The sequence below is a fragment of the Oncorhynchus nerka genome, linkage group LG18, assembly GCF_034236695.1.
Source record: "Oncorhynchus nerka isolate Pitt River linkage group LG18, Oner_Uvic_2.0, whole genome shotgun sequence".
Taxonomy (NCBI): domain Eukaryota; kingdom Metazoa; phylum Chordata; class Actinopteri; order Salmoniformes; family Salmonidae; genus Oncorhynchus; species Oncorhynchus nerka.
Window position 1 is genome coordinate 21,290,222 of NC_088413.1, and position 27,954 is coordinate 21,318,175.

A 27,954-nucleotide genomic window follows, 5' to 3' on the forward strand; every position below is an offset into this window, starting at 1 on the left:
AGTGCTCTTCACTGATGAGTCGCGGTTTTGTCTCACCAGGGGTGATGGTCAGATTTGCATTTATCGTCAAAGGAATGAGAATTACACCAAGGCCTGTACTCTGGAGCGGGATTGATTTGGAGGTGGAGGGTCCGTCATGGCCTGGGGCGGTATGTCACATCATCATCGGACTGAGCTTGTTGTCATTGCAGGCAATCTCAACGCTGTGCATTACAGGGAACACATGCTCCTCCCTCATGTGGTACCCTTCCTGCAGGCTCATCCTCACATGACCCTCCAGCATAACAATGCCACCAGCCATACTGCTCGTTCTGTGTGTGATTTCCTGTAAGACAGGAATGTCAGTGTTCTACCATGGCCAGTGAAGAGCCCAGATCTCAATCCCATTGAGCACGTCTGGGACCTGTTGGATCGGAGGGTGAGGGCTAGGACCATTCCCTCCAGAATTGTCCAGGAACTTGCAGGTGCCTTGGTGGAAGAGTGGGGTAACATCTCACAGCAAAAACTGGCAAATTTGGTGCAGTCCCTGAGGAGGAGATGCACTGCAGTGCTTAATGCAGCTGGTGGCCACACCAGATTTTTAATTTAATTTTATCTTTATTTAACTAGGCAAGTCAGTTAAGAACAAATTCTTATTTTCAATGACAGCCTGTTCCAGTGGGTTAACTGCCTGTTCAGGGGCAGGACAGATTTGTACCTTGTCAGCTCAGGGATTTGAACTTGCAACCTTCCAGTTCCTAGTCCAACACTAACCACTAGGCTACCCTGCCGCCCCAGATACTGACTGTTGCTTTTGACCCTCCTTTGTCCAGGGACACATTATTCCATTTCTGTTAGTCACATGTCTGTGGAACTTGTTCAGTTTATGTCTCAGTTGTTGAATCTTGTTATGTTCATACAAATATTTACACATGTTAAGTTTGCTGAAAATAAACACAGTTGACAGTGGAAGGACTTTCATTTTTTGCTGAGTTGGTTTATTTAACTTTAATTTGAGAAAAAAATAGTTTTCCACTTTCGTTTTGGCCAAATGGCAACTACCCATATGTACAGAGTATGCCTACCCCATCACCCTCTTATCCCCCTTCACTCAGGTAGTCAAACAGAAGGCTTATTCATGACAGACAGCCTGCCCTTTCTCCACTGCAGTGAGAGAGTATTTAGTTTAACCTCCAGGTTTACCCTATAGTCCCTCAGGCAGTGCCAAGAGGAGACATTGCCGCAGTGGCAGCCAAGAGCTCTACCACACACACACACACACACCACTCCCTCTTCCTCCTAGTCCAAGCCATCGGTGTGATGCGATGGACATTATGTCATGATGTAATTCTTGTCTCAGCAGCTCAGAAGATGATGCCGTTATGGCAGGAATGCCCAGTCATGACAAACTGACCATGTATTGACCCTGGGATAAACCCAGGCTTGGCATAACACACCTACAGTATGTCAATGCACAAAGGAAGGGTACTGACTGTACATAGTGAATGTTCAGGTAAAAGGTTAGAAGGTTCAATGTCAACATAGAGCTTTTGAATACCCTGGCTCCAAACACTAATCTACGTCAAGCTGGACTAGCGTCCTGTCCAGAGGGTGTACTTGTACATCAAGCTGCCTCATGCTACTGAAACAGGAGCTGGACTAGCATCCTGTCCAGAGGGTGTACTTGTACATCAAGCTGCCTCATGCTACTGAAACAGGAGCTGGACTAGCATCCTGTCCAGAGGGTGTACTTGTACATCAAGCTGCCTCATGCTACTGAAACAGGAGCTGGACTAGCATCCTGTCCAGAGGGTGTACTTGTACATCAAGCTGCCTCATGCTACTGAAACAGGAGCTGGACTAGCATCCTGTCCAGAGGGTGTACTTGTACATCAAGCTGCCTCATGCTACTGAAACAGGAGGAGATAGACTCCGGGCCCTAGGGCCCTTCTGGCTCAGACAAGGCTTACTTAATTACTTTTGTATACTGCAAGTCAATAATCTATTCACTGCCACTGGCAGCATATTGTATTGTAGATCTCCTGACAGACGTAGATTATCTAAGGCTATATAGTAGGATCATCCAGATGTAGTGTTTAACTCAAAACCATTATGCCCTTGACATTTCACTGTTTAGTTAGGTGAGTGTTTGACATCTTGTGATCAAAGAGTGGGGCATGAAATCACTTGAATACTTTCATTCACTAATGATGACAAAAGGGATACCACCAACGTTTGTAGACTGCTGAACAGGAGGTGTACAGCTAGACAGAGGACAAGCAGCTACACACACACACACACACACACACACACACACACACACACACACACACACACACACACACACACACCTGGGTTACTGGCGCACATTTTAACAAAACACATTCAATGCTGTATTTTTATTGAGCAAGTTTACTAAACCCAACCCATATCTGTTTCTACTCAGCTCTTTAGGACATTGGGCTGCCACACAGCCTCAGACTGAACTAACCGTCGGCTACATACACAGTGGCTCCTTTTCAAGACAAGCCATGATAGATAGACTTGAACCAAGTTACACAGTAATAAACACACATTAGCCCACGAACATTTCTATTAGTTTGGCACTGAAAACGAAACATGTCCTAACATTTGTTAGCAAATAACACGAGTTTTGTTTACAACTGAACGCCACAACAGCACGTTAGTCAAAAGGGCAAAACTTACCAGAGACTCCACGACAAGACCGAGGCCAGAGAAATGCCAAAATCATGCAATCCGTTCTCTGCACTATTCACCTGTGCAGACTATGGCGTCATTGTGACCTTTTTAACCTTCGCGCAATTCAGATAAAAACGCAGGATTATATATATTAGTTGGTGACGTCCTACAGTCATAAGAACAAGTTGATAAAAACCGGGAATATATTGAACTGAAAAGTTGGTTTAGCAGCCTCTTATGGTGGTGGTATGCGGTATGCGGTATGCTATGCTGCAGGCAGAGGTCATTTCTCAATCTCGGCTGCCATCTAGTGGGCAAATACAGTCCGTGTCAAATCAGCGCCATTGGTCAGAATACAGTATAGAGTTGACTGGATTACAGATAATACAAGCATGGCTTTCCCCATAAAAATAAAAAGGTGAAATAATAGAAATGTTGAACTATTCTATTGGATAATTATCTTTGAATTGCAATTGAAGGGTTACAGGCTTAACCATCATACAAACATGTATATTTCATGGATCTAACCGTTGGAGAAATTGTGCATCTTTATCAGATTCTTGGAATAGGTAGAAATGCTCTCTAGTCATTGGCACACATTCTTATTTTGTGAACCACTCAAACTTTAAAATATATACCTAATCTAATCATACAATTTCCCCAATTCCTCCAAAATTCCAACCGATCACAGGCTAACATGGCATAATAGGTTGAAGTTCCATGTAATAACTTTGTTTCTGAGCAGGTTTACATTCTAATAACGTTTTCTGTAACACATACTGGGTGTGGGTGGGCTCCAGGCATATTTTTATTTTATTTATTTCACCTTTATTTAACCAGGTAGGCTAGTTGAGAACAAGTTCTCATTTGCAACTGCGACCTGGCCAAGATAAAGCATAGCAGTGTGAACAGACAACACAGAGTTACACATGGAGAAAACAATTAACAAGTCAATAACACAGTAGAAAAAAAAGGGGAGTCTATATACAATGTGTGCAAAAGGCATGAGGAGGTAGGCGAATAATTACAGATAATAATAATATTGCAGATTAACACTGGAGTGATAAATGATCAGATGATCATGTACCGGTAGAGATATTGGTGTGCAAAAGAGCAGAAAAGTAAATAAATAAAAACTGTGGGGATGAGGTAGGTGAAAATGGGTGGGCTGTGTACCAATAGATTATGTACAGCTGCAGCAATCGGTTAGCTGCTCAGATAGCAGATGTTTGAAGTTGGTGAGGGAGATCAAATCTCCAACTTCATCGATTTTTGCAATTTGTTCCAGTCACAGGCAGCAGAGTACTGGAACGAAAGGCGGCCGAATGAGGTGTTGGCTTTAGGGATGATCAGTGAGATACACCTGCTGGAGCGCGTGCTACGGATGGGTGTTGCCATCGTGACCAGTGAACTGAGATAAGGCGGAGCTTTACCTAGCATGGCCTTGTAGATGACCTGGAGCCAGTGGGTCTGGCGACGAATATGTAGCGAGGGCCAGCCGACTAGAGCATACAAGTCGCAGTGGTGGGTGGTATAAGGTGCTTTAGCGACATAAACCGTAGGGCCCACGGCCGCTAGTGCCCTCCTCCGACAAAAACAAATAAACAATTAGGAACTCCGTTTACTGTTGAGTTAGAACAGTGGAATACACACTTCACCAGTTCTACATCTGGTTGTGCCGCAGTTCCGAGTGGCGCAGCGGTTCTCAGTGCGAGCAGCGTCATCACAGATCCTGGTTTGATTCCCTATGGGAGTCCCATAGGACGGCGCACAATTGGCCCAGCGTCGTCCAGGTGTGGCCGTGGTAGGCTGTTATTGTAAATAAGAATTTGTTCTTAACTAACTTGGCTAGTTACATAAAAGTATTTTTTTAAACTGACAGTCATTCAAATTAGCCATGTCAGCGAGCAATTTTTAGATTGGTAAATGAGTCTAGCCAGCTATCTGAATTTGTAGTACTCATGGCCGACTCTGGGTGTGACTTCTTCCACTTCCACATGAAAGCATGTATTTCTCCCACAATGTCTGAAAGCACGTGAACAATCAACCTGAAAGCAGAAGCAGGTCATGGCCAAACACACATGTACACACGTAGGCATGCACACGTGCACACGTACACACACACACGGGCTAATATTTGAGTAACCTAACTATAAAGATTAACGAGGCTAAACGGCAAAATACATTTCAATTGGGCCATTCGTCTCAAAATGTAAATGTATTTTTTTTAGAAGACTTTATTTTTTATTTTTTTAATCGCCCTGGGATATGAGCTGATCCCCTTCCGAAGTTTACATTTTAAATGGTTAGGATTTAGGGTAGGAACGTCCCAAAGATCTCGTATAGCAGTGGTCGCTGCCTGAGCTCCACCGGCTCATCGCTCAGTGATGTGCGCAGGCGCCTTTGGGAGGTAATGGCCGTGTTCGAGAGGATCAAAATCGCAATGTATCATGGGTAAATTTTGAATGAATGATCTACAATTAGTAGTGAGTCATTATTTATGGTGGAGCGTGATTTGTATATAGTTCAATCCGCAGTCGCCTGCAGTCATTTTGATGCTCTCCAATACGGCCAATACTTGCCAATAAGATCCGTGTTGTTGTGTTTCCACTAGATAGCACAGCCACAAAGTTATGTCGTGAAAATGTATGAAAACCAAATTGAGAATTTTGGTCTTCATTCAAGTTTAGGGTTATGCATAATGTTAGCAGCGTGGTTAAAGTTACGGTTAAGGTCAAGTTTAAAATAACATTTTAAGAAGATAAATTGTAGAAATAGGCGGGGTTTATGAGTTTGTGGCTGGGGTAACTAGTAATGACTGTGTTGTCATAATCACCCATCCGTACCCAAGTGGGTGCAGGGTGATTCTCCTATTGTACAGAATAGGATAGGGGGAACCATGGCATACTTGCGAGGCACAGAGAATATGAATTGTGCGCGATATTTGTGCTGAGCCAAGATCCTCTATTTTTAAAACACAAAACCAGGACCTCGGATTATTTCTACACGCACCATTTTGATCGAAGAGGTCCGTGATGGAGCACATCCGAACGCCAAAGGTAAACCAACCCTATATTTTAATTTCCATCCTATTCTTTGAGTTTAGTTAATCCTGTTCCTAAATGAAACCGCATTTCAGTTGCGTCTTCTAAAGATGTGACAACGTTGCTGATTCGTGCCATCCCCTTTCTCATGTATCCAACACATTCAGGGTTCCTGAAAATATAACAATTATACTCTCCGCAATGTATTTTCCTGGTTAAACCGTTGCAAAAATGAACACTCAAAAACATAGCTCATATGATGGCATGCCTGTAAATCTTGACATTAGAATTTGCACAATCCGTTTCATTCTTGTCCTGGCTTCTTGATGTTTATTCTAGTCTACCGCGGGCATGTCTCCGCTGTGGATTCTAGCATAAAGGCAATAGGCCTCAATAAGGACACATTGTTACAGAATCCTGCGGTAGGTTACTTCTATTAAACAGTTATAACATTGCAGAATCTCAGACATTCATATCTACAACGACAACATGTGTAAACATTGAGTTCTATAATAACCTTGTTTTTATGAGAAGATATGCCTCCACCAATACAGTCAGTCACACACATTCAGTACATTGTAGCCTATAGATATGATTACATTCCGTTTGGACCCCCATTTATACTTGTGTGTGTGTGTGTGTGTGTGTGTTTGTGTGTGTCTGTGGCCCTATAGGTGGAGAATGTCCGCCTGATTGACCGTACGGCCCCTAGGAAAGCCATGGTGGGGACGCTGTACCTCTCCGCCACACACACCATCTTCGTGGAGAACAACCCAGAGACACGCAGAGAGACTTGGGTAGGAGCTAGGAAGTGATACCGGTTGTTTCAACAGACCCCATTCTGACACGAGACCTATCACAAGTCGTCTGGCCTGACACTGTTCTGACACGAGACCTATCACAAGTCGTCTGGCCTGACACTGTTCTGACACGAGACCTATCACAAGTCGTCTGGCCTGACACTGTTCTGACACGAGACCTATCACAAGTCGTCTGGCCTGACACTGTTCTGACACGAGACCTATCACAAGTCGTCTGGCCTGACACTGTTCTGACACGAGACCTATCACAAGTCGTCTGGCCTGACACTGTTCTGACACAACTCCCCCTATCTACCCTGTGTGTGGCCTGACACTGTTCTGACACAACTCCCCCTATCTACCCTGTGTGTGGCCTGACACTGTTCTGACACAACTCCCCCTATCTACCCTGTGTGTGGCCTGACACTGTTCTGACACGAGACCTATCACAAGTCGTCTGGCCTGACACTGTTCTGACACGAGACCTATCACAAGTCGTCTGGCCTGACACTGTTCTGACACAACTCCCCCTATCTACCCTGTGTGTGGCTTCCTTCCTGCCTTCTCAGAAAGCTAGTATTGATTTGCTCCTGCACTTTGGAGACTCACAAGTCAATGGACCTCATCCAATACATTTCCTCTTTAATGGATATCTCCTTCATACACATGATGTGAGATTTGTCGGTGTATTTAGGCCTTCTGAAGTGAACAGGAGTGGAACCCTTTTCTCAGGGCCGGATTCCAGAACGGGCACAGATGGTTGGGGCCCCCAGATAGCATATGATAGCAACATTTGTTAAATTATGGGAAATCAGCTTTAAAATCTTCTAAATTGTCTCTCAGCCTCATGAAAAAATGTGTAGAATAGCAGGAAATTAGCTTTAAAACTAAAAAACAAATTCTCAGCCTCATAATGTGAACAAAAGCATGATGAGCTATAAAATAGCACATTTTCTTCCCAGCCCCATACCAACAAAGTGTAGAAATGCAGGAAATTGGCTTTAAAACTGCAACGTGTTCTCTTATCCCCAGAAAAACTATAGTTTAGTAAAAATGTAATTTGTCAGTTATTAAATGCATTGCTTATCATAACACTAAACTAATACTTATGTAGTAATGTCTGCTGTCCATTATTGACAGACGACTGCTGCGGTTGAGTAATCTGAGTGAAAAGTAAAAATAAAAAACAACAACAAAAAACGTGCCTACCCTTCCACTTCCAGAATTGTTATATTTTCAACTTAGCAATAGATGCCACTGTGACAGCCGGCCCCCTTACCATTGGCCCTAACCCTTCGATATTTGCATATCTGAGGGATCTGGATAGGTATCAGCAGTATAGTGGTAGAGCTTCCACCATATTGCCATCCCCTTACAGATCTGCAAACGTCAAAGGGTTAGTTGTTGCCAAGGGGAGCGAATTGGGACCGTCTGTGAGTTCTCGGTTGTCATTGACAGGTGCTCCACAGCATGGTGGCCAGTGTGGAGCGGCCGCCAACCACCCCTTCAGGAAGCCACCTGGTTGTCCACACTAAGAACTTCCAGGTGGTTCAGCTGCTCATCCCCCAGGAGAGGGACGCCATGGATGTCCAGGCCTCGCTTGCACGCCTCTCTCGCCCAGGTGAGAGAGACTATCACCTTTCAGAACCCATTCACCTGGGTCCTGTTCAGTAGAGACACAACTCTTTGAACTGGAATGGAACAAGGAGGTACTGCCAGGAATATACCACCTGGCCACTGCTGGTTTGCCTCTGAAGTTAAGCAGGGTTGGTCCTGGATGGGAGACCAGATGGTGCTAGAAGTTGTATTGGAGGGCCAGTAGGAGGCACTTTTTCCTCTGGTAAAAAAAATAAAATATATATATATATATAGTAGGAGGCACTTTTTCCTCTGGTAAAAAAAAAAAAAAAAAATATATATATATAGTAGGAGGCACTTTTTACTCTGGTAAAAAATAATAAAATATATATATATATAGTAGGAGGCACTTTTTCCTCTGGTAAAAATAATAAAAAATATATATATATATAGTAGGAGGCACTTTTATTCTGTTATAAAAATAAGTCATATTATGTATGGTTATATGAGTAGGATCATTTATTGTGTAGTGGTAAAAAAAATGAATCTGAATCATTTATAGGAGTACTTTTTCCTCTGGTTAAATGAATCTGTATCAATTTTTCTCTGGTGGTTAAATGAATAAAAAATCATTTATATATAGTAGTGGTTAAATTAATCTGTATCATTTATTGTGTAGTGGTTAAATGAATCTGAATCGTTTTTTGTGTAGTTGATCAATTTAATTTAAATTGTTTGTGTAGTGGTTAAATGAATCTGAATCATTTATTGTGTAGTGGTTAAATGAATCTGAATAATTTATTGTGTAGTGGTTAAATTAATCTGAATAATTTATTGTGTAGTGGTTAAATTAATCTGAATAATTTATTGTGTAGTGGTTAAATTAATCTGAATCATCGTATGATCCTTTGATAGACTGCTGTGTTGTTTCTCTGTTGTCCACAAGAGATTTACTGTGAGCTCTACTGCTCGTCCTTCAATACGATCCCAAAATGATTTTAGCTGATTTAAATATGATAATTTGTTTCTATCTAGAGAAATATAGCGAGCTCTACTGCTTGTCGATCAATCCCAACGCTAACAAGGAGGAGAGGGAGGAGTCCTGGAGTTTCCTAGACCTGCAGGCGGACTACAGACGCATGGGCGTGCCCAACAACCTCTGGGTCAGCACGCCAGCCAACAGCGAGTACAGGGTTAGTAGTATTACAGTCCTCTTCTGATTTTAACCACTATAGTCCTAATCAGATGGTTAGTACAGGGTTAGTACAGTCCTCTTCTGATTTTAACCACTATAGTCCTAATCAGATAGTGAGTACAGGGTTAGTAGTATTACAGTCCTCTTCTGATTTTAACCACTATAGTCCTAATCAGATAGTGAGCACAGGGTTAGTACAGTCCTCTTCTGATTTTAACCACTATAGTCCTAATCAGATAGTGAGCACAGGGTTAGTACAGTCCTCCTCTGATTTTTATACCTAATCAGATAGTGAGCACTAATAACCACTATAGTCCTAATCAGATAGTGAGCACAGTCCTCCTCTGGTTAACCACTATAGTCCTAATCAGATAGTGAGCACAGTCCTCTTCTGATTTTAACCACTATAGTCCTAATCAGATAGTGAGCACAGGGTTAGTACAGTCCTCTTCTGATTTTAACCACTATAGTCCTAATCAGATAGTGAGCACAGGGTTAGTACAGTCCTCCTCTGATGTTAACCACTATAGTCCTAATCAGATAGTGAGTACAGGGTTAGTACAGTCCTCCTCTGATGTTAACCACTATAGTCCTAATCAGATAGTGAGCACAGGGTTAGCACAGTCCTCCTCTGATGTTAACCACTAATCTGTTGATTTTTCTGGTTTTGATAGAGTATTGAGTTAGTTATTGTCCTGATCTGATGTTGAGTACTGGGTTTGTTCTGTCTGGGTCTGATATTGACTATTGGGTTAGTAGCAGGGGTTGGAACTTAAATAATTTTCCAATCGTTTCATTCTGAACAGAATACATTTTTTTTGTTTCATTCCACTGTTCTGGCCAGCAAAATAAAGTTCTGAACCGGTTCCAAGCCAAATAAAGAACCAGTTTATATCGTTCCTTTGTGTTCCTTTTTTAACCTGTGAAATCAACAGTTTTTAACAGTTAGCTCATAAAATTACTTTGTCAATCAGTGTGGATAGAGTAGGCAAGCTAGTTGTTTACATGCATGATGGGACAGACAAGTGTAGCCTATGGCGCAACATGCTACTGACATGTTGTGGGTGGGGAGAGAGAGAGAGAGGGTTGAGGAGGAGGAGGCCTGAAGCGAAGTTATGACTTGCATTATCAGAATTATCCACAGAATTATACCTAGGAGGAGCAGCTTCTATGGAGGAACTTTGAATGTTCTTTGAGCTAGCTAGCTAACAAGCTTGTGTGTGCAGAGCGGCACCAGAATTATAAACATCTTACTATGTTGCAGTTAATAAATCCAACGTGACACGTGATAACTAGCCCTAAATAATCAGCATTGGAAAAAGTTCATCCATTCTTCTCTAGCCAATTAAAAATCTCTCTCCCCATCTTCTGAATCAAGCTTGTACGTCAATACAGTAGCCTATGCTTTGTAGGGTGGAGTTAGCCAAACAAGCACACGCACAGGCAAAGATTTTCAGTTTGCAGGCAGACACTGGACTACGTTTGAGTGACAGAGTAAGGGCTTTACATAGGCATTTTGACGTGGGACTAGAAAGAAAAAAAATGCCTGGAAACGTAGAAGAACATTATTAACCGGTTCTGTTCCGGAACAGTTGGGTTAATTTTTGTTCTGGGTTCTGTTTCTGTTCCTTGACATTTTTGCTCTTTTCCGGTTTTCTGTTCTGTGAACCGGTTCCAACCACTGGTTAGTAGTATAGTCCTCCTCTTCTAAAGACTTTCTCTCTCGGCCTGCAGGTGTGTGATACGTACCCATCAGAGCTGTTTGTGCCAAAGTCGGCCACACCTCCAGTCATCGTGGGGAGCTCTAAGTTCCGGAGCCGAGGGCGTTTACCTGTCCTGACGTACTTCCACCAGGATACCCTAGTGAGTGGATGGGGCATACTATCTGGGTCAATGGTGTGGGTTGACTCTGGAGAACAGTTGTTTTATGTTTGTTTCATTTAGGTGATTTGTCATGTTTAATTCTTATACCTGAACCAGTCACGGGTCGGAATATTGTGTTTTCTGTTTAAAAATGTCAAATGACTTTCATGACTGTTTAAATGTGGGCTTTCGCTTGGCATGCCAAGACACACGCAGGATACTAGCACTGTATGAGTAGTGTTCAAATCTGAGCTGGATGTCATCACCAGTCACTTCAGCCTCTGACCCCTTCTTCTCCCAGGCTGCTATCTGCCGCTGTAGTCAGCCCCTGTCCGGCTTCAGCGCTCGCTCCCAGGAGGATGAACAAATGCTGGAGGCCATCATGAAGTCCAACCCGGGTAGCGACTACATCTACGTGGTGGACACCAGGCCAAAGGTCAGAGGTCAACATAGATAGACCCCGGGGTCAGGAAGTGTTGATATACTGTAAACTAGAGGTCAAGAGCGTTGGGCCAGTAACCAAAAGGCCACTGGTGCGAATCCACGAGCCAACTAGGTGAAAAGTCTGTTGACGTGCCCTTGAGCGAGACACTTAACCCTAATGGCTCCTGTAAGTCGCTCTGGATAAGAGCGTCTGTTAATAGACTAAAATGTAACATGTAATGATGTCGTCAGCAGTACGTATTTGACTGTATTGTGTTATAATGATGATCATCTCTCCAGTTGAACGCGATGGCCAACCGGGCGGCTGGAAAAGGCTATGAGAACGAGGACCACTACGCCAACATCAAACTGCAGTTCATCGGCATCGAGAACATCCACGTGATGAGGAACAGCCAGCAGAAGATCATCGACGGTAATGAGTTCCTTTTTCCCTTCCAACCACGGCCGACGTTCTACTGAACGTCAGTCAGTATTCCTACTCAGTTCACGCACATAGTTGTCAGGTTCATGCATTCCTTTGGGTTGGCTTGTGAATGTCCCACATTGTATGTGTGTATGCATGACTGACCTCTCTTCCTGTGTTGACCCTATAGTGGGTGAGCTCAAGACTCCCTCCATGGGTGACTTCCTGTGGGGGCTGGAGAGCTCCGGTTGGCTGAAGCATATCAAAGCCGTGCTGGACGCAGGCGTCTTCATCGCCAAGGTGATACACACTGGGCAGGGCGCGCGAGCACACACACACACACACAATGGGTATAAATTTCATGCTGACATTATTTCATAATGTCATACTGTGATGTGTGTGTAGGCGGTTGCGGAGGAGGGTATCAGTGTGGCGGTCCACTGTTCGGACGGTTGGGACAGGACGGCCCAGGCCTGCTCTGTAGCCAGTGTTCTCCTGGAGCCTTACTACAGGACTATGAAGGGACTCATGGTAAGGCTTTAGCATCCATTCATCACACATTATCTACAGTCTACGTCATGGCACATACAGACCCTCTTGTACTGTGATCCAATCCAGAGAGAGAGTTAGCACACGTGGGGCCAGTTGTCCGGACCGTGGCGTCTCCATGAAGTATGTGATTAGTCCAGGACTAGACATGGTCTTGGTCTGGGAAACTGGCCCGTCGGGTGAAAGAAAGACTTCATCTCTTCTTCCTGTCTTTTATCTTTTAGCTGCTAATCGAGAGGGACTGGGTGTCGTTCGGTCACAAGTTTTCACACAGGTCAGTCCGTCCCACACGTTTGTCTAAGAACCCAAACTCCTAACTACCGTTTGGTAGAATGAAGGTCCCTGCAGTGCCATGCATTTTACCTTCTCAAGTAGAGTCCTTCATCAGAAGGAGAAGTGCATTTGTCACAGACAACATACAGCATGCCCGACCTACGAACCGTGTCCGCCGCCAGCGCTTTCAGATCCTCTCGCCACGTGTTCCGCCATGCGTGCTGCACTCAGGTCAGATCATAACCCCTGTGAAACTGAGACGCTTTAGCAGCGACTGTCCGTCTCAGGATTCAGGATTGGTGAAGTAGAGTTATTCCACATCTTTGAGGTGTTCCACTCCAGTCTGTTCATGCTTTCTTATCAGCTGAAGTCATTGGCTAGATTAAAAAGGCACCTGACCTTGATGCAGTTGCCTAGAGGCATTACTGTTTAACCAGTGGGGTATAAAATTGCAATGACAACGCCCCAGGATGACCTATTTGTTCTGTGGTGGAAATTCAACACCAGGGACACTTGACGCCAGTCTTAAAATGAATCACTCTTTATTATCAGCAAGCTGGAGAGGTTACAACAAACTCTGCACACCGTACAGGTCTATTAGAAGCTCCGCTGGGGCGGTCCCCGCAGTTGTCTAATAAACGGCTACAGACAAGTTATATTTGCATGATTTAGCATAATTACTTAATCACTACCAGTGATTGAGCTGAGCAATACCTCAGCTCAGCTGTGACTGAGAAATACCTCACGAGGCTCTCTGTCTCTGCGATACCTCGGTTGTTCCCATAGCAATACCTCACGAGGCTCTCTGTCTCTGCGATACCTCGGTTGTTCCCATAGCAATATTCTGGGCATACTGCCAAGTTGAGGAACAGTAAGTGAGGATTCCTCCATACACGATCAGTCAGTCACATGCATGAACCTTTCTAGTTAGTTATTAGAAAGTAGCATTGAGTCGATACATAACACTTCCCTCACAGTTCTTTAAATCTGCTTAAAAGGGGCAATCAGCAGTTAAAAAATGTAAGCTTCTTTTACTCCAACGTTTGTAAACAAAGAAAACGTAAACAAACACTATGTAGCCTCCAAACATGGTTAAAACTATAATTTTGTTATCAAGGACGGTCAATCCTCGCATCCATAGCTCTGTCTATGAATTTGAGAGGGGTTACATCCCTCAGCTTTTCACCAAACCAGAGGCAGGGAGACCGCTTTGTTATTGTTTCTACTGCTGATTGCCACTTTAAACCCCTTATGAAAGTGTTTTAAGCCGCAGTCTTTCCTTCTCTGCAGGTACAACCACCTGGAAGGTGATCCTAAGGAGGTGTCCCCGGTGATAGACCAGTTCCTGGAGTGTGTGTGGCAGCTGTCAGAGCAGTTCCCCTGTGCCTTCGAGTTCAACGAGCGCTTCCTGGTTCAGCTGCACAGACACGTCTACTCCTGCCAGTACGGCAACTTCCTGGGCAACAGCCAGAAGGAGAGGAGGGACATGGGGTGAGACTGAGGGCGCCAATGTGACGGAGGTAGTTCAGTGAACCGTGCTTGTGTTACACGAATAACCTTGCCTGAGGCGTGAATACTTGTGTTAGCTCAGCGGGCTAACAACCTTGTGGTTCATAAGGCCGCTACAATCCCATTCCATGCAGGTCTCTGCCTTTCTTACAGCAAGCTCTTCTGTACTGTAAGCCCTCTCATGTATCACATCTGGTGTGGTTTTCTCCAACGTTGGTCAGGTTGCGTGAGAGGACTCACTCCCTGTGGCCCCAGCTGTGGAAGGACAGGGCACAGTACGCCAACCCTTTGTACAGGGCTGACCACACCCAGACTCAGGGGATGCTACGGCCAAACACCACCCCCTATTGCTTCAAGTGAGTTACTGCACCCTCTCAGTAGACTCACTGGGAAAACGAGTGAAAAAGCTAGGACTGGGACACTGAATGGTTTTTATTTACTTTGTGTCTTTGGGTACATCTGAGACGAAGGGTTGTGGGTTAAAACCCATCAGATGGAAGCCTGTTGTAGAAAGCACTTTACTTTGTAGTAGTTTAGATCCGGAGGGTTTGTTCAATAGTTGTATTACGGTTTAGATCCAGAGTGTTTGTTCAATAGTTGTAGTACAGTGTATCTTGTCTCCAAGGATGTGGAAGGGCATGTATAACCGTGTGGAGAAGAGCTCTCCCCCACGCCACACACCCACCGACTTACTGACAGCCGTCAGGGAGGAGACTCAGCAGCTGGAGGAGGAGCTGACCAATCACCAGGAGGTAGCACCGGGAGGGACGGCCCAACCGGGCACCAAACAAGGCATACAGACACGCTCGCGTAACGCTCCCAATGAACGCTGCTCTTTAACGCCAATTTACAAGTTTATCTATGTATCATTATTAATTACTATTAACTAGTTTCTTCTGTTTTAACAACTATATCGTTGGGTTTTTACAGGGGAGGGGGCAAACACCTTCAAGCCAAAGAAAATGTGTCTCAGAGGGGCGTTCAACAGGAGGGTTTCTGTTACATGTACAGTAGTCTGCTAGTAGTCTATAGACATAGTGATTCATTCATATTCTATCCCAGACTTACTGGTAACACTTGTCTTTTCATCTGTCCATCTTCCAGAGGATTGCAGTCCTGACAAAAGCGGATCAAACTAAGGGTAATGCGGGTCAGAGGAAGATCAACAAAGTGTGTGAGGAAGAATGCAGGCCAGGCGGACTGGCTCCTCCCACTGGAGATGGCCCCTTCACTAGCCCCCCTCAGGGCTATTCTCCCTCCCAGGGGGGGCCCCCGGGCTCGGCTATGACCCTGCCCTTGGGGCCCCCCAAGGGTCCTGGCCCTGACTCCGACGACCTCTCCTCGGCTTGCAGCGACATGGAATCGGGCGTGGCCGACCTCAGCAGCCGCTCCTCCAGCGGCGGCGACGACAACAAGGACCCCGATGAGGCCGTCTACTGCACGGCCTGAGCGAAAATGGTGATCAATGAGGGGCTTGTCGGAGGGGGGTTGCCTTGTTGACGAAGGCACTTTGCATTGACAATTGAATATCACAGAGGTCTCGGTTTTGACGGGGCCAATTGGACTGGATTTTACTTGTGATTCTTTTGTTTTGTTTTCTGTGTAGTTAGTATCGGTGCACAACGTGAGCACCTGCCGGGTATTGTGGTAACACTTGGTATCCGTAGTGGATGTTTGAAGCCCATACTAGTGTAAAATGTGAACAAAAATATTCCAGGACCAAACGTTTACTGCAAAGGCAAAATACTGGTGTGCAATATTTTGTCTTAAGCTATTATGTTGAGTTACAATGTTACTACATTTTAAAACTAAATGTACATTTGTTTGTACTTTCCTTCAGACCAATGCATTACATTGGTCGCACCAAGTAGGACTACCCCTCCGAAATCTATTTGTCCCTTCTGAAGTCTGAACAAGCATAGAGGCTACAATGTTTCCCAGTGGTATATCATGGTCGTGATCAGGAGGCAAAAAAAATAATCTGAAAACTATTAAACGTTTCACTACGTACTACACTTATGAACACGACCCAGATAACACTGTCAAACACGGCACATGTTCTTGGTACATTCATCACCACCCAGTCTAGTTATGTTTACTGTCTCGTTCCAATAACCTGCCTTCTCACACAAATGAAGAAACACCGCACTTCTCAACTAGCCTGGATGAACAGAAATGTCCGCGTTGCCATGACTAGGCTTTTATTTGGTCTTGAAATGAAGTGAACGTTGCTGCTTATTAGTAATGAATCGAGAGACATACTCTTTCCTTTGGAAAGCCCATTGAACTGTGGTAACCTTGTCAGATGGTTATTCCCATTGCTGTGTATATTTAACTGTGTATACGAGTGCAGTCACTAGCGCTGTAGTATGAACACTTAGGACACATTAGAAACGTTCCAATATCAACACCAGCGCACCACTTAGAATGCATGGCCAACACATTGGTTCAATCTGAATGGGATGTGGGTGTGGATATTGGACCTCAAAATCTCTTTGTTATAGGTAGCATTAGCTGGCCTGTGTGCCATTCTGTTTCTGTCCTCTTGCCAACGGCCTACAGACGGGTTAGCTGACAACAGCAAACTGCCATGTGTGTGTGTGTGTGTGGGGGGGTCACAGGTGGCTCGTTTCATCTTGTTCTTGATACCATATCTTGTTTTGATCTATGCTAATATGGCTAACATTTGCTAGCTAGCTAACCAACAACTGTAACAATGTATTTGAGAGACAAATACTCATTGTGGAACTTTATGTTTTCAATAAACATTGGAGACTAAATATAGTTTACATGTTGTCAACAATCTAAGCCAAACGCTTTTGCCCCATAGTTGCGCACGTGTCGGTTTTGTTGCTAAACAACCAACCCGTCTATGGAATGGTCATGGCTTGACAATGGAGTTGGTAAGAGCACAAACAGATCTGGGACCAGGTTAATAAGTATTAAACTGTTGAGAAACCACTTGTATGGTCAACCTGGGAAAACAACATGGCTGAATCCAATGGATCTCCTTTCCACTGTCATATTTAGTGTTTACTGTATACGTTGTTGTAAATGACCTGAAATAAACTATTCACTGTCAAAGGGAAATTACATTTGATGTGCTGGTTTAAAACACATTATTTTACAGAACGGGATAGAGTGTACATGAGGTTAATGAACATGACTGTGCATTTCAGTCACACTAAAATGCACACACACACACACACACACACAGGTCAGATGTTAATGTTAGAAAAAAATAATCATCAGGAATTCTTAGTAAACAAATGTTCTGAATGGTTTATTAACCTAAAGAAATTAAATAACATAGTACAAGGTGTCTGATTATAATAAAGGCTATTATTAACATTATTTAAATACAGTATCAGTTGTAGTTGGGTGTTCAGCAGCGTTAGCAAACTCATCCTCCAAATTCAAGTAGGTATGTACGTATGAGACAAGTCATACCATCATCATCACTGGAAACTGTATACTGAAATGAGTTCAAAAGCCTAGTTCAGGATTACAATTCATACCACAATGGTTGCTTCTTAGCCTCTATCAACACCAAGATGTGCTTCTGCTCTCTTTAGGGGTGTGTTGCTGGTAGATACATCTCCATACTTGAGAAGAGAAGAAAAGAAATGCAGCCTATGATAAAGTAAGACAAAAATGGAACATTGTTAAACCCATCATTGATCTCAAGTATAGTCATTCCTTACATCTATGAATTTGAGAGGTTACACTTCTCTAGTTGTTTACCAAAAAAATAAAAGCTTTGTAGTTATTTGAATCTCAGATTGCCCCTTTAAGGTCAGATTACATAAACCCTTCGTACAGTGTGTACTTCATCCAACAGAGTGGCGTTAGTGTGTTTACCTTTTATAAACATGTGAGGGGAAGGGGCTCAGTGGCTGCTGGGGAACTGTCCGTGTGTGTTGATGGACTGTTGCAGCTTCTCCTCTTTGGCCCTTCTGCTGTGGCAGAGCTGTACAGCGAGAACACACACACACACAAATATGAAATCAAACATTGACTACTGTGTAATAGACAGTATTTACATAGAACCCCATTTCCTGGTTGTTGACTTGTTGCAGTTCACCTTGTTCATATTACCACAGAGATGTTTATACAGAGTGTAAATACTGTCTACACAACAGCTCAATGATTCCCGGCTCTCTTTTCGTGGACTATGTTATGATCCTTCTAACTCTGCTAGTTCAGTGACTGGTGAAAGACAGACATATCCATCCCCACACTATAGAATGCTGATACTGTTTGGACAACAAAGACGTGTTGAAATGTTGAAAAATACATCTGAGGTAGAATTCTGCAGTGTGCTGGTATCAGTCTTTCATTACTTCATGTCAGCTTGTTGACTTGACTTTTTGACAGTTCGTTCAGTTTACCGTCCTCTTCTCCATGAAGTTGGCCAGGAAGTCGTCGATGTCCGTCTTGCCCTCCAGGAAGCTCTCGGCCGTCTCCTCTGACTCCTCCTCCGCCTGGTGGGCTGCCACCTTCAGACGAGCCTGCAGGGCACTCAGACTGCAGCTCTGGAGAACAACACAAGTTCATAGAATGACACTTAAAAAAAATAATAAACGTTTTTTTGTTGTTTTCAAACCTCAAAATGGACTCGGACATCAAGCCAAATCCACACCCTACAACATCAGTTGTGTTGTGAATAATCTGTACATGTTCCAACCCCAAAAACATGGACAAGATGAGCAGCGAATAAAACAACTCATTGCCTGGGTCATGGACAACATTGATGTACTTTTGAGGTTAGGAAACGTGATCGTCACGTGTGTGTTTGGTGCAGGGAACACCTCACCTCACTGATGTCATGCTGTCTCTGCATCTTGGTCTCAAAGGCCGATTTGTTCTGGGTTAGCTGCTCGTACTGTCAACACAACAAGTAAGAAACAACTAGCGCTCACAACACAATATACCGTCTATAGCAGTAGGACTGATCCCGACCAACATTTCAACTTGGCTCAATGGTGCAAGGTGGTATCAGCTATAACGTTAGTAACAAACTGACAGTTGTCATGAGACATTCACACAGGTAGAGTGTGATTGCTAACGTATATTGACAGACAGACCTTCTGCATTCATTAGCCAGTGAATGTGTATAATTCACCGGCAGATAGCCTAGTGGTTGGAGCGTTGGGCCAGTAACCAAAAGGTTGCTAGATCGAATCCCAGAGCTGACAAGGTAAACATATGACGTTCTGCCCCTAAACAAGGCAGTTAAACCCACTGTTCCCCGGTAGGCCGTCATTGTAAATTAGAATTTGTTCTTAACTGACTTGCCTAGTTAAATAAAGGTTAAATATATATATATATATTTTTTTACAAATTCTCACCTTGAACAGCATTTCTTGTCTCGTCCCCTCCAGCTGAGGTTCCAGCTGCAGGTTCTTCTCTGGGAGAGAGATGACCCAGACATGTCAGTATGTGTCCCAGGGCAGCAGTGAACTCAGCTTCAACACTTCCCCACTTTCTAGCACACACTCATTTCACTACCTGCCCATATGAACTGACTGAGGATCTGTGTAACCATAGCGATTAAGAGCTTGACACCAAAAGTGTCTCTCTGGGGACAGTTTGAGCTTTTGGGCTCTCTATTTGGGCTCTCTGGGGACAGTTTGTGATTTTGGGCTCTCTGGGGACAGTTTGTGCTCTCTGGGGACAGTCTGGGCTCTCTGGGGACAGTCTGGGCTCTCTGGGGACAGTCTGGGCTCTCTGGGGACAGTCTGGGCTCTCTGGGGACAGTGTGTGATTTTGGGCTCTCTGGGGACAGTGTGTGAGTTTGGGCTCTCTGGGGACAGTGTGTGAGTTTGGGCTCTCTGGGGACAGTGTGTGAGTTTGGGCTCTCTGGGGACAGTTTGTGAGTTTGGGCTCTCTGGGGACAGTTTGTGAGTTTGGGCTCCTGGGATAGTAGCGCTTCATCTCCTTACTGAGTCAGATGAACTCATGGATAAAAATGTTATGTCTCTGTGTGCAGTATGAAGGGAGTTGTAAGGTCATTTCTGGCGCCATTGCTAACTAGCATTAGCATGACTGGAAGCTCATAATAACCATGGTCCTTGCTCTAGCATTTGTTTGTGTGTACATGGTGGGCTTTGGCTATACAGTGTCACCCACTGCCCAGTCAAGTTTAGCAACCACCACTAGTGTGTAGGGAGACTCACTGGCCATGTCCACAATGCTGTTGACCAGCTCCTCCTTGTCAGTGGTGACCTGTTTGAGCTGGGGCAGACACACAAACAACTCCAGCAGCACATCCTCCTGCTCACTCATGTCCTTCAGCTGGGACGCACTGGGGACAACACACAGTCAGTCAGTCAGAGAGGGATATGGTGGGACAGATGGATGAAATCATACCTTGAAGGCAGAACCCAGTGTGTCAGAGTGAGCAATGAGCTGTTGCCCACTCTCAGCTATGATGTGGGCGTGCCCCAAGGGTCAATACTAGGTACCCTCCTGTTCAGCCTGTAAATTAATGATCTGCCTGTACTGGGTCTGAAGTTCAAATATATGCAGATGATACAGTGATATATGTGCATGCAAAGAGCAAACAACAAGGTGCACAAGAACTCACTACTGTAATGGTCCAGGTTACAAAGTGGCTCAGTGACTCATGTTTGCATCTCAATGTGGGAAAAAAATTCTGCATGTTCTTCACAAAGAGGGTAACAGATGCTACTGAGCCAGATGTCTATGTGTCAGGGGAGAAGCTCCAGGTGGTATCTGATTTTAAGTACCTTGGCATCATACTTGATTCCAACCTCTCTTATAAAAAGTCGGTGAACAAGGTAACTCAAATAACCAGATTCAACTTAGCGAATTCGCTTGACTACGGAGGTAGCAAAACTGTACTTCAAATCTATGATACTCCGCCACTTAACATACTGCTTGACTAGTTGGGCCCAAGCTTGATGTACAACATTAAAACTTATTCAGTCTGTCTACAAACAGGCTCTCAAAGTGCTTGATAGGAAGCCCAATAGCCATCATCACTGTTACATCCTCAAAAAGCAAGCGCTCTGCCTCTTGGGTGGCGCAGTGGTTAAGGGCGCTGTACTGCAGCGCCAGCTGTGCCACCAGAGACTCTGGGTTCGCGCTCAGGCTCTGTCGCGACCGGGAGTGTGCTACAGGTTACTCCTGTGTTTGTCTGCGTGCTACGTATTGTTTGTCATATGTTTCTGTCTGCGTGCTATGTGTTGCTTGTTATTATGTTTCTCTGTCTGCGTGCTAAATGTTGCTTGTCCTATCGTTGCTCTGTCTGCCTGTTGCTTGTTCTATGTTTCTCTGTCTGCGTGCTACGTGTTGCTTGTTATATGTTGCTCTTTCTGCATGCTACGTGTTGCTTGTCATATGTTGCTCTGAATGTGCTTAATGCTCATCGTTTGTCTGTATTGATATTGTCATTGCTTTTAATATCCTGCCCAGGGACTGCGGTTGAAAATTAGCCGGCTGGCTAAACTGGCACTTTTACTGAAACATTGTCCCTGTAAAAATAAAAAATAAATAACAAACATGGGAGAGAGAGGAAAGCGCTAATATGTAGGTTGATGTGGGATTAAGTGATGGGAACCCAAACGTGAAGGTTCAGAATTGGAAGACAATATAACTTTATTGTCCAAACAAGATGGAATATCCCTGATTGATCATTGGCTGTCAATTATTTACATGCCTATCAGTGAAAATTGGTGGGATGAGGTATAGGACTGGCTCATTGAAATGGCTGAAACGGAATTCATGGAACAAAGTCAAACATATGGTTTCCATATGTTTGATACCATTCCAGCCATTACAATGAGCCTGTCCTCCTATAGCTCCTCCCACCAGCCTCCACTGAAACCTATATACATATCATTATATCTAAACGTTTCTTTGAGTCGTGTCCTCATACGTTACCCTTTGGACTCAACGGCCCAAAAAGTGGGCGACGTATTAAACTCCAGTGGCAGAATGCACATACCTCATTTCAGACAGCTCAGGAAATGTTTCAGGAATCTCAGGCATCTTGTACATGTGGCCGTTCAACCCAGCCTGTTGCAGACAGAGTGATATCACATCTTATGTAGCTAACCAACACACAAAACAAGTAGCTAAGCACTTGACCATGACAGCAGTACTCCAGTACAGAAGCTCTAGTCCGCAGGTGACTGACAGGCCTCAGTGCCTGGCAACAGTTGTTAAGGTATTGTGTGCTTAGGAATGGTGGTGAGGTGTTTTGAAAATAAAGTATAATATAATAGATGCCCCCAATGATTCTAACTAGAAGAATAGGTCAGTCTGTGGTAGAGGTCGACCGATTATGATTTTTCAACACCGATACCGATAATTGGAGGACCAAAAAAGCCGATACCGATTAATCGAACAATTTGTATTTATTTATTTGTAATAATGACAATTACAACAATACTGAATGAACACTTATTTTAACTTAATATAATACATCAATAAAATCAATTTAGCCTCAAGTAAATAATGAAACATGTTCAAACCAGCAACACAATGACAACAGCCACCATCGAAGCAGCGTTACCCATGCAGAGCAAGGGGAACAAATACTAGAAGGCTCAGAGCGAGTGACGTTTGAAACGCTATTAGTGCGAGCTAACTAGCTAGCCATTTCACTTCGGTTACACCAGCCTCATCTCGGGAGTTGATAGGCTTGAAGTCATAAACAGCGCAATGCTTGACGCACAACGAAGAGCTGCTGACAAAACGCATGAAAATGCTGCTTCTGCCTACCACCGCTCAGTCAGATACTTAGATACTTGTATGCTCAGTCAGATTATATGCAACGCAGGACACACTAGATAATATCTAGTAATATCATCAACCATGTGTAGTTAACTAGTGGTTATGATTGATTGTTTTTTGTAAGATAAGTTTAATGCTAGCTAGCAACTTACCTTGGCTTACTACATTTGTGTAACAGGCAGTCTCCTTGTGGAATGCAACGAGAGAGAGGCAGGTCATTATTGCGTTTGATTAGTTAACTGTAAGGTTGCAAGATTGAATCCACCGAGCTGACAAGGTGAAAATCTGTCGTTCTGCCCCTGAACAAGGCAGTTAACCCACTGTTCCTAGGCCGTCATTGAAAATAAGAATGTGTTCTTAACTAACTTGCCTAGTTAAATAAAGGTATATAAAAAATAAATATAAAAAATAGAAATATTTTTTATATATATATATTTTTTTAATCGGCGCCCAAAAATACTGATTTCCGATTGTTATGAAAACTTGAAATCAGCCCTAATTAATCGGCCACTCCGATTAATCGGTCGACCTCTAGTCTGTGGGTATTTGTCTGTCCTGATGAAACATTGCTACATTAAACCTCTTGGGGCGTCTAAACTGCATGCCAAGTAGTCTCCTTAACTTATACATGTAGGTATTATGTCGGTATTAGCCAGATATCTACTGGGTAAACTACACTTCAATGAACCTGTGGTAGTGCGTTTACCTGGGAGTCTGCGGTGGGTACGGGGAGAGGCAGGTCGGTGATGAGGCCGTAGACAGGGGCTGCTGCCCAGGGAGGGCAGTGACCGTGAGCTCCCTCTACACCCGCGTGGGGCATGGGGGCCGGGGTGGGGCCCACGGGGCGCAGCCCGTAGTGGAAGCTCTGTGTGGGGTAGGGAGGCATCCCTGACGGCTTGTACATGTTACTACACAACAGAGAGAGAAATGGCAGGGAGGAAAGATGGGAGAAACAGAAAGCTGATGAGAATGGGCTCCCTTTGTGGATAAACGGTACTCAGTTAAATGACACTAGTCACTGAGCTAGTCTTTCTGCCTCCTTGTATCCTTTACTGTAAAGCTATGGCCGTTATTATGGCTGTCTCATGTGACTTTGTACACCTTTTGATCGTCCTTTTATTGCGTATTACACGGAACCCAAAGAATTTGCCTTCAACGGCCAACAAAGGATTACATGATGACATGTTATGTGTGTGTGTGTGGTACTGACTAAGGGAAGCCGGTGGGGCCAGACGTCAGGACCGGTGGACTCTTCCAGAACTCATCCAGGAGACTCTGGATGACTTTGCCCAGATCTGAGTGCATTCCAAACTGAGAACAAATTAACATAGGCCTGTTAGCTTCATGACAAACGCATGAATACCAGATGTTTGCATCCATGTCAACACCTGCCCTTATACAGACAATGAACTAGTAACGAAACAAGTATAAATACCTAGAGAAAAACATTAAATGGCTACCATTCAGATCACCACAGATTTAGCTTCCCTTGTCTCTTGTATGGTTGACATAGACCTAAATAACATCATATCTAGTTGAGAAGGACTTACATTGGTAATGAGGGGGCTGGTAACCATGGTGCCATTGTTGCTGTCTACCAGGTGATGTCCTACTGGAGGGTACACACTGACTGCTGGTTTCTCCTGGGGAAACTGAGGCGGAAGCAAGCTGGAGAGGACGAGAAAGAGAAGAGGGGGATAGGGGGAGAAAGGTACAGAGAGAGGTCATTGAAAGTGATAGTAGCCTATGAGTTCTGAGGGTTTGAGTCCTATTGATCCTGCAAGAAATAAATCATCAAGTCAGACATAGCCAAGTAAATGGAAGATGAACCCAGCTGTACTGTAAACCAATGGCAGGATGAGCTATTGGGGTTTACACACATGTTGACACTGATGGGACAACATACTCATATGTTGATGCTAAAACGTAAACATGTATTCTCATCTGTTAATGCGAACTCTGTAAACGTGCAGCTCGCTCACATGTTGACGTTGATGGTTGAGTTGTTGACTGTGAAAGGGATTCTGTACTCCACATCTTTCTGGATCTCGGCTAAGCTGTAGGAGAAGAAAGCCGAAACATGTAACGTTAGATACAAACCAGTTTATCCACATTACACACAATACTTTGACACGTCAATCCAAAACGTATTTAGTTCGCTAGTATATTGAAAAAGATAGTGACACACGTATACATTAGACATATTGTTCATATTAGTTACATAACGTTACAATTATGTCACCTATAAAGTTAGGCTGAATATCTAGAAGAGCGCGGAGGGGCACCTCTCTAATGTTACTTGTAAACAATACATAATACTTTAATCTGACCTAGTCCCATCAACTGTCGGTGTTGCGATGGGGGCACAAACGTTAGCTAGTTAAACATCGCACGATACACACGAATTACACCTTGTGACAACGCTTTAAATAGTAGCAAATACTTTAGCTAGCTATCAAGGCTGACAAGCCACGGATTAGCCATAACTAGCTAGTTAGCATTGCTAGTACGTGATGTTGATTTACCTGGAGTGGGCAGCTTTGAGAGACTCGATCTGCCGTTGTCTTTGTTGCTGCAAGCTATTAAGAGGTGGGAGAGGTCCGGAACCCTTGGATGAGGGGAAAAGCCAGTTCATCCTATTCTGGCTGGGCACGAGCTTGAATTTAATGACTAGCTAGCTAATGAATTAATAAATCACTATCCAGCCTCAACAAGAACAGGCGAGACAGACAAGGGAAGGAGAAAACCCCGTCGAGATGTAGCCAATATTCGCTAGCCTGTACCTTCTAGCTACTTGCACAGCGATAACTTTCGGTATGGCATATCTTAGATGGTCGTAAAAAAGAACTATTCAATTTCTCCGCTTGAAGCATTTATCCAAAATTGGCACTGTCATTATTGGTAAGCTTAGTAGCTACCGACCACATAAACGGATAATAGGAAGACAACAACCCTCGTTGTGTACGAGCATGATTAAGTAGTTTGCGTACTACCTCACTGTACACAAAGAAACCAGGAAGGTAAATGTACAAGTATTTTTGGGGAAAATAACTAACTATACTGAGACATATGTTTAAAAGGAATGAAATTGTTCTCAATACTGTTGTGACAAATGTAACATAATTGTAATGTTTTTTTTTTACATTCTCCGCTTCAGGAGTTGAGAGGTCAATGCGCATACTTCAATGACGTCACCATTTGTTTTACAGTTTGTACCACAGCATTCCTATGGTTTCTACTGTCACTACAAATAACATCGATTGGGCAATAGGGGAAAAAATACTCTAGAAGATTTAAGAACTGCACCTCTAATTAAATTAACGTTACTTTATCATGACCTTTATTTTATTTTATTTCACCTTTATTTAACCAGGTAGGCTAGTTGAGAACAAGTTCTCATTTGCAACTGCGACCTGGCCAAGATAAAGCATAGCAGTGTGAACAGACAACACAGAGTTACACATGGAGTGAACAATTAACAAGTCAATAACACAGTAGAAAAAAAATGGGCAGTCTATATACAATGTGTGCAAAAGGCATGAGGAGGTAGGCGAATAATACAATTTTGCAGATTAACACTGGGGTGATAAATGATCAGATGGTCATGTACAGGTAGAGATATTGGTGTGCAAAAGAGCAGAAAAGTAAATAAATACATAAAAATAAAAACAGTATGGGAATGAGGTAGGTGAAAATGGGTGGGCTATTTACCAATAGACTATGTACAGCTGCAGCGATCGGTTAGCTGCTCGGATAGCTGATGTTTGAAGTTGGTGAGGGAGATAAAAGTCTCCAACTTCAGCGATTTTTGCAGTTCGTTCCAGTCACAGGCAGCAGAGTACTGGAACGAAAGGCGGCCAAATGAGGTGTTGGCTTTAGGGATGATGACCTGGTGAAAGAACACATTGCATGTTTTCACTCTTATATAAGCCTAATAATAAAGTAAATGATAACAGCCGGCACATAAACGTTACTATACCACCTACTATTGACATTACATATAGTCTAGACATACCAGTTATGATCAGTAATTCTTGTTTGATTTACACAAACTAAATCTAACCACTCTGTGTTACGGTGAGAAACCATTTAATAACCTGAACTACAATACATGTACCAGAGAAGTTAATATTAACAATATTAAAAGCTAACCACTCTGATCATATTCCCTCCCTCAATGCTCCACAAGGAAGCAAAGAACGGTCATCAATGGCAGAAAGCGGATGAACTGAATCATTACTCAAAGCCCGCTTCGCGCTCAGAAGGGAATATCGCATCTCATCATCGTGGGTTGCATCTCATCATCGTGGGTTGCGAGCTCAAACACTTTAGAAACACATTTCTCAAGTCAAAAACTATAGAAATGATCCCTGAAAGTATAGTCTTAATTAAATTGAGGGAGAGCGAGGCTAGCCTCTGTTGGAGCTGTTATTCTCACTAACGGTTTCCCACCGTACAAAGAGCACACTATATAGTACCACGTGGCTGAAATCATGCTTATCGGGCTACTTTTCATTAATAGGTCACATATGGAATGAGTTATTGTCGTGTTTTATGCCCAAGAAAGCTTCATGAAATACATTTTCAAGTTGCTCCACAATAGAACTTTGCAAATGAGGGAGGTGCCAGAAGGAACTCATTGCAGTTTTTTAGGGACTGGCATTGGCTGAAAAAGTCAATAGCCCACAATAGAGAAAAAATACAAGAAAAACATTTTTAGAAATCAAATGTAATTGAAAAGGTAGAGTTCTTGACTGGATTAAAATCACATATCTCCTAACAACGTCATAGCAAGGCGAACAGGAACATTAAAACAGTATTGAAACCAGCTGTGTTGTATAATGGTGATAAACT

General features: G+C 43.6%; 3 protein-coding genes and 1 pseudogene across 5 annotated transcripts in view; 1 reads left to right on the forward strand and 3 right to left on the reverse strand.

The window, feature by feature from the left end:
• LOC115120570 (microtubule-associated tumor suppressor candidate 2 homolog) overlaps window positions 1-2,926 on the reverse strand; it is a 105,209-nt gene extending 102,283 nt beyond the window's left edge. The window contains exon 1 of the mRNA XM_065003733.1: window positions 2,686-2,926. The gene's annotated coding sequence lies outside the window, so the exon portion shown is untranslated. The remainder of the gene's footprint in view (window positions 1-2,685) is intronic.
• Window positions 2,927-5,102: 2,176 nt separating this feature from the next.
• On the forward strand, window positions 5,103-17,427 carry mtmr7b (myotubularin related protein 7b). 2 transcript variants are annotated; one of them, XM_065003738.1, is made up of 14 exons: window positions 5,103-5,738; window positions 6,398-6,520; window positions 7,982-8,144; window positions 9,137-9,294; window positions 11,031-11,159; window positions 11,461-11,595; window positions 11,883-12,015; window positions 12,197-12,306; window positions 12,412-12,537; window positions 12,780-12,829; window positions 14,119-14,319; window positions 14,559-14,693; window positions 14,963-15,129; window positions 15,442-15,572. In XM_065003738.1, exons 1-14 carry the CDS (start codon window positions 5,715-5,717, stop codon window positions 15,474-15,476), a joined length of 1,689 nt encoding a protein of 562 aa, XP_064859810.1. In that variant the 5' UTR covers window positions 5,103-5,714; the 3' UTR covers window positions 15,477-15,572. The 2 variants fall into 2 exon arrangements, with proteins under 2 accessions (XP_064859810.1, XP_064859809.1); XM_065003737.1 differs by having other exon boundaries at window positions 5,104-5,738; window positions 14,963-15,089; window positions 15,442-17,427.
• Window positions 17,428-17,592: 165 nt separating this feature from the next.
• On the reverse strand, window positions 17,593-26,467 carry vps37a (VPS37A subunit of ESCRT-I). Of its 2 annotated transcripts, none has more exons than XM_065003741.1 (12): window positions 25,626-26,467; window positions 25,083-25,157; window positions 24,651-24,768; window positions 24,311-24,411; window positions 23,807-24,008; window positions 22,310-22,380; window positions 20,517-20,644; window positions 19,689-19,747; window positions 19,154-19,222; window positions 18,729-18,872; window positions 18,199-18,307; window positions 17,593-17,942 (listed from the first exon to the last, which is right to left on the reverse strand). In XM_065003741.1, exons 1-11 carry the CDS (start codon window positions 25,733-25,735, stop codon window positions 18,227-18,229), a joined length of 1,158 nt encoding a protein of 385 aa, XP_064859813.1. In that variant the 5' UTR covers window positions 25,736-26,467; the 3' UTR covers window positions 17,593-17,942; window positions 18,199-18,226. The 2 variants fall into 2 exon arrangements, with proteins under 2 accessions (XP_064859813.1, XP_064859812.1); XM_065003740.1 differs by having other exon boundaries at window positions 17,593-17,970; window positions 25,626-26,459.
• Window positions 26,468-27,250: 783 nt separating this feature from the next.
• On the reverse strand, window positions 27,251-27,486 carry LOC135562041 (small nucleolar RNA U3; annotated as a pseudogene).
• Between the last annotated feature and the right edge of the window lie 468 nt (window positions 27,487-27,954).